The sequence below is a fragment of the Gossypium arboreum genome, chromosome 13 (genome assembly GCF_025698485.1).
Source record: "Gossypium arboreum isolate Shixiya-1 chromosome 13, ASM2569848v2, whole genome shotgun sequence".
Lineage (NCBI taxonomy): Eukaryota > Viridiplantae > Streptophyta > Magnoliopsida > Malvales > Malvaceae > Gossypium > Gossypium arboreum.
This window is the reverse complement of record NC_069082.1, coordinates 81,047,254-81,053,852: the sequence shown is the minus strand read 5'-3', so window position 1 is coordinate 81,053,852 and position 6,599 is coordinate 81,047,254. Positions and strand designations below refer to the sequence as shown.

Sequence of the window (6,599 nt, the reverse complement as noted above, 5' to 3'; positions counted from 1 at the left end):
AGAGCTTTTTTGCAAAAATTAGAGACAGCTTTAACAAAAATTGAGAGAAATTTGAGAGAATTTAGAGAGAATTGTGAGAGGACTATTGTGTGAAAAAATGAAAGGGGGGAGGGGCCTTTTATATTTTTTTTTTACCGTTGGAGTTTGGAGTTCAAACGGTCATGTGACCGTTGGGGGCAAAACGCTCCCCCTGGGAAGCGTTTTGCTGACACGTCCCCTGACTTCGCGTTGACGTGGACGCGCTTTTGGGGAAAATAGTCCTTTCTGGTAAATAATCAAAAAGTCGAACTATTTCGATAAATAACGAAATAAAAGGGCCTTTTTTAATAAATTGCCTGGAGAAAGGATTGCGTTTATTACAATTATAAACATACTAAAAATTATTGCAGTCAAAATCGTAAGGGTGACTAGGCAAAGACAAAGATTGTAAAATAAAAATAACAAGGCACCCCTTGTAATAAATGCTTAAACAATTTGACACTGTTTAACTTGAAATCAATTAGACTTAGATGTACTATAAAAGATTACTATTCTCAGACAATAACGTATTATAGTAAATGGTGGTCAGTGGTCACACTTAAAATTATTGCAAGTAATTATGCCAAACTAAAACATGATTCTCTGACGATAAAATGGCTGATCAAATCAAATCCATGGATAAGGAGATGGAGTTGGAGCCCAAGGGTCAGATATGGTTGTTGGCACAGAAGGTGTAGCTGGTGTCCATGGTGCAGGGCCTGGAGCCCAAGGTTGAGATGGTGTTGCTGGCACAGTAGGTGTAGTTGGTGCCCAAGGTGCAGGGCCTGGAGCCCAAGGTTCAGATTGTGTTGCTGGCACAGAAGTTGTAGTCGGTGCCCAGGGTGCAGGGGCTGGAGCCCAAGGTTCATATGGTGTTGCTGGCACAGAAGGTGTAGACGGTGCCCAGGGTGCAGGGGCTGGAGCCCAAGGTTCATATGGTGTTGCTGCTACTGCTGAAGGTGTGGATGGTGCCGAAGGTGCAGGAGCTGGAGTCCAAGGTTGAATTGGTGTTGTAGGCATTGAAGGTGCAGGAGTTGGAGCCCAATGTTTAGTTGGTGTTGCAGGCACTGAAGGAGTGACGGGTAGTCGAGGTGCAGGAGCAGGTGTTGCAGGCACTGAAGGTTGAGTTGGAGCCGGGGCTGGTGCCAAGCCGAAGGGATATTGAACAGAGACAGTAAGCTTTTGGGCATACATGGAACAATGGCTTGCAACACCACAGATGTACCACTTCTTTCCTGGAGTCTTAAGAACAATCGTATCGTTCCCAGATGTGAGAGCTTGGTTTTCAGGTGGAATGTCACAATTCTTGAAGCCCGTACCGTTTACTTTAAACACATTGTGATATCCTTTAGGGTATTGAAACACTGCAAAATAAAAATAAAAATATTATATGACACTGTTAAACTGAAATACGCTACACATTCAATATAATCATATATGTAAATTAAAACCAACTTCGTTGTCTCAGTATATACCTAATTTATCGCCAACACGAAATACTTTATCTTTTGCCCAAGCTTGATAATCGAAACCGGTTGTCCATCCACTGTCATCCCCGACGATATAATCCGTCGCTAAGGCCATTGCAGGAAGAAATATGACAACAATGGTGAGCATGGCAAGCTTGTTAGAAGCCATTAATGGAAGCTCAACAAACACTCTCTTTTTCTTCTTTTCTTTTTCTTTTTCTTTTTTTTGATTGATTGTTGTTTGGCTAAGTACGTATTTATAGTTTAATGATCCATTAGCCTAATGAAATTCCATGGAAATGGGTTTGAAATTGTGAGGAGCCGGCGATAGTCTGCATTCGAACATTGGGTTATTCCTAGGCTGCCAAATAATCATGTTTCGCTGAAAGTTAAGGGGTGTATTTTAAAAACAAATTAAAAAGGGGAATATTTAATGATTTTTGTTTCTTTTCTTTGATGAGATGCTTCAAAATGTAATAATATTCAACAGAAAAGTTCATATTGCAAGCCTACAAAGTTTTACGATTTTATTAAGGTTGTAGGATTTGATTTTTAAAAATCTAATTTATCATTTATATGATTAATTCACTCGATGTTACTTATTAAACGAATTTAAAAGAAAAATATTTAAAATTTATACATTTCATAAAGAAATAAATTGTATTATAATAATATTTTATCTTTTTACATTTTATGTAAAATTTAAAAAGAAATTGTACAATTTGAACCTTAATATATCATGAATTTTAATATTTTAACTTTATTATTTAACTAAAATCTCATTTGATTTTCAGATTAATCTTTTAGAAATATATTTATTATATATTTTTTCACTCACATTATAGATTTATCATGATCTAATATATATTTAAAATATTATATTTTATATTGATATTTTAATATTTTAATATTTATCCAATACTAGTATTTTAAAGTAAATAAACAAAATGCAGTGACATATTAAGTAACTATGATTTCATGTCGAGGATATTAGGTGTTGTTTTATAATCACTTAATGGTATTATAAGCATTACAACATTTTAAAAATAAAAATCAATTAAGTGCTTTCAAATTTTATGTACTCAATTGAATTTATAAACTAATAAAATTAGTGAAACAGGTCCTTTGGCCAACATTGAACATTAGTATTTAGCGGCAATCTTGATATGGTCGCTAACAGATGCCACATTAGCAAAAAAATAAAATTATTTTTAAAATAAGTACATAATGAATCTATACAATGAATTGTCTAAGTTTATTTGAATATGGACATCTTTTAGTCCAAATACATTTTGAAACTATAAAGAACATAAAAATTATTTTAAAAATCATTAAAATTAAAAAATAAAATTTATAAATATTATTAGGAGTTAATTAGAAATCATAAAAATTTATTAAAAAATAACTTATTGTATTTATATTTTGAATAAAAATGAACATCAACAACTTATATAAGAATATCAAGATTAACAAGTTTATTTTATATATTTTTTAATCTCATTTACAGGATAGCTTTTTTAGCTCGAAAAATTGTCTATCAAATAATGCTTTAAGTCACCCCTAGGTAATTCAATAAGCCAAGTTTATCAATTTCTACAACCTATAATTCAATTAAGCATGCATTCTATTTATATACCAATTTATCATGTGGTATACTTAACATATTAAATCTATTAACGGTGTAATAAATCAAACTAACTAGTCTAAAATTAAAAAATTTAGAATAAATTATTATCAAACTAAATTTACAATTTATTCACAAAATCCTATTAACATGCTCCTAACCAATCACTTTTATTTCTATAAGCTCAAGCACATAGAAACATGCAGAATGGATATTTAAAAAACTATTAAAACTAAGAAAAGTAAAAAATTTTAAAATTTTAAAAAAGTAACACCCCTCACCTGGCCCGATCGCTAGATTTGAGTTTTAGGATGCTACAATAGTTATCGAAACATTCACATGCAAACCATAACATTGAATTCAATTTAAACCATCAAGTTTTTCTAAATACATGCATAATAGAAGTTATAAACTAAACAGAGACTAAATTGAGCATACAAACATAGTTTAATAGGTTCGAGCATGATTAAGGACCAATCTAAAAATTTTTAAAACTTGAAACTAGGTATCGATACAAAAGGAACAAGTATCAATAGTTTTATCAAATGTATCGATACTGAAAATTAGTATTGGTACCGTTTTGGCATTCTACCATTTTCAAAATAATATTCATTTGGTCAAGTATCGATATCTTGGTCCCTAGTATCAATACTTTTTACCCAGATGGTCAAAATCACAAGTAAGTTCATTTCATGCCCAAATCTATATCTTAGCTCATAGATACATATAGGTACACAATTAACCTACAAAGAACTCATTCCATCCATTACAAACATACAACAAATATGCCACATTTGGCACCAAGATAACCATCAACATAAATTCACAATCCATACAAAAACACTTAACTATTTTATATCATAAGCTAGGTCACATACATATCACTATTTAAGGTTGTCATTCACATTTGCAATACCATTCAACATTTACTAAAGTTACCATATGCACATGTTTATATTTATATATATATCCAAATTCAACAATGCCAAAACACAAGTACCCACTAATTCATTTATAAAACATCATCCAAACTTTGCCACAAGTTATCTAGCATTTATCAAGTTACCATATACACTTTTATTCAAAAATAACTATACTAAAACATACTCATTAGCTTGTAAATGCATAATCATCCTGTAAAAAATAGAATGTCGGTAATGACAAGATATCGCAAAGGAAAAAGAAAGAAAAAAATCAAGAACACATAGATTTTTACGTGGAAACCCTTTTAGGAAAAAAACCACGAGCAAAGGAGAAAAAAATTCACTATGTCGAATTCGAATAATTACAAGAGGAGTAGACTATGTCTATTTATATACTTGTAAAACCATATTCTAATAGGAGAGTTGTAAGATTGAAATACCTTATTCTATTCAATATCAAATAGATGGAGTTTAATAAGGCTTAAAAAACCTTATTCTAAAATAAAATAAAAGAAATGTAATTCCATATGGATTTTACTTTTATTTTATTTAAATAAGGATTGAGTCACTCAATTCTAACAATCCCCACCTTGACACGAATTCCCAATGAACAAGTTCTTCATCGCGAACACTTAACAAACAAGTTCTCCCTCTCTTCCATAAAACCCCTTAAGGGTTTAACTTCAACAATGAACACCAACCAAGTTTAAGCAATGCTCAAACTTGGTAGTAGGAAGTGACTTAGTCATCAATCTGCAGGATTTTCATGAGTACTAATTTTGCTCACAACGATATCACCACGAGCAATAATATTACGAATAAAATGATACCAAACAGTAATGTGTTTTGTTCTCTCATCAAACATTTTATCTTTTGTAAGGAAGATGGCACTCTGACTGTCACAAAATACTATACTGATTTAAAGGTCTTCATTAAGTTCACTAAAAAGTCCTTTCAACCAAATGGCTTCTTTACAAGCCTCAGTAATCACCATGTACTCAGCTTCAATGGTAGACAAAGTTGTTGTAGTTTGCAAAGTGGCTTTCCATTGATTGCACAACCTCCGATCAAGATCAACATACCCAATGACTCTGTCTCTAGTTCTTCCAAACTGTAAGTAAACATCAGTAGTACCTCGTAAGAATCTTAAAATCCACTAACCTGCTTTCCAGTATTCTTTACTGGGATTCAATATGTATCTACTAACTGCACTGAATGCATATGATAAATCTGGACGTGAACAAACCATAGCATACATGAGAGATCCCACGGCACTAGAATATAGAACATGTGATATGTACTCAATCTTATCATCTGATTATGGAGACAAAGCTGATGAAAGTCTAAAATGGGCTGCTAAAGGAGTACTAACAGGCTTAACACTCTGCATATTGAACCTAAAAAGAACTTTCTCAATGTACCCCTTCTGACTTAGGTACAATTTATTTGATTTTCTGTCTCTAAGAATCTCCATACTAAGTATCTTCTTTGCTGGTCCCAAATCTTTCATCTCAAATTCCTCACTTAGTTAGGCTTTAGCCTTTCTTATCTCTCATTTATCTTTCACTACCATCAACATGTCATCAACATAAAGGAATAGATACAAAAAGAACCATCACTATTTTTCTTAAGGTAAACACAACTGTCGAAGCTACTTCTTTTGAAATCATGAGAAGTCATAAATGAATCAAACCTCTTATACCACTATTTTGGTGACTGTTTCAAACTGTAAAAAGACTTTTTCAGCAAGCAAACATAGTCCTTGTAACACTCTTAACCCGTATTCGTCGTCGAAACAAGGTTTCGGAGCATTACCAAAACTTTTAGAACATTTTACAAATAATTTATGTAAATTACTATTTATTAATCGAGATCATTCAAAACGTCCCTTAAATGGACCCTCGAGGCCCAATACGAGCATTAGAATCGAGTCGGGACTTAATTGAGAACTCTAAGAATTTTTTACAAAATTACAAAAATTTTCCAAGGTATAGGGCTCACATGCCTGTGTGGTCTAAGGGACACGCTCGTGTGACCCTAGGACACACCTGTGCTGGATGTTGTGTTTGACCCCGTGTAACTCTCTGAGTTGTGCACACGGCCATGCCACACGCCCGTGTGCTAAGCCGTGTGGTTAATTAATTCAATTCAAAATTAGGTACAGGTTTCACACGGTTAAGACACACGCTCATGTTCTAGGCCGTGTAGCATACACGGCTAAGACACACGCCCGTGTCTCTACCCGTGTGCTCCATTCTGAGCATTCTGTTTCTCAAAATTCAGATGCAGGGGACACACGGCCTAACTACATGCGTATGTACTCGGCCGTGTGTCACACATGATCTAGACACACGCTCGTGTGTCTGCCCATGTGGACAAAATAAAGCCGTTTCTAGCTTGATTTCTCACCCAAAATCACACCAAAGGCCTGCATTTAAAACTCACATCCAATACCAACTATTTCAAGCATTTAAATTAAGAACACTCCATCATCCAACAAGGCATATCATTACATGCATATGTGTTTATAAACTTACCTTGGTTTAACTTAGGCATTAACAACAT

General features: G+C 33.5%; 1 protein-coding gene across 1 annotated transcript; it reads right to left on the bottom strand.

The window, feature by feature from the left end:
- Positions 1 to 645: 645 nt before the first annotated feature.
- LOC108462716 (blue copper protein-like) lies at positions 646 to 1,848 on the bottom strand. The gene is made up of 2 exons (XM_017762630.2): positions 1,494 to 1,848; positions 646 to 1,382 (listed from the first exon to the last, which is right to left on the bottom strand). The coding sequence occupies exons 1-2, from the start codon at positions 1,654 to 1,656 to the stop codon at positions 646 to 648; spliced, it is 900 nt and encodes a 299-aa protein (XP_017618119.1). The 5' UTR covers positions 1,657 to 1,848.
- Between the last annotated feature and the right edge of the window lie 4,751 nt (positions 1,849 to 6,599).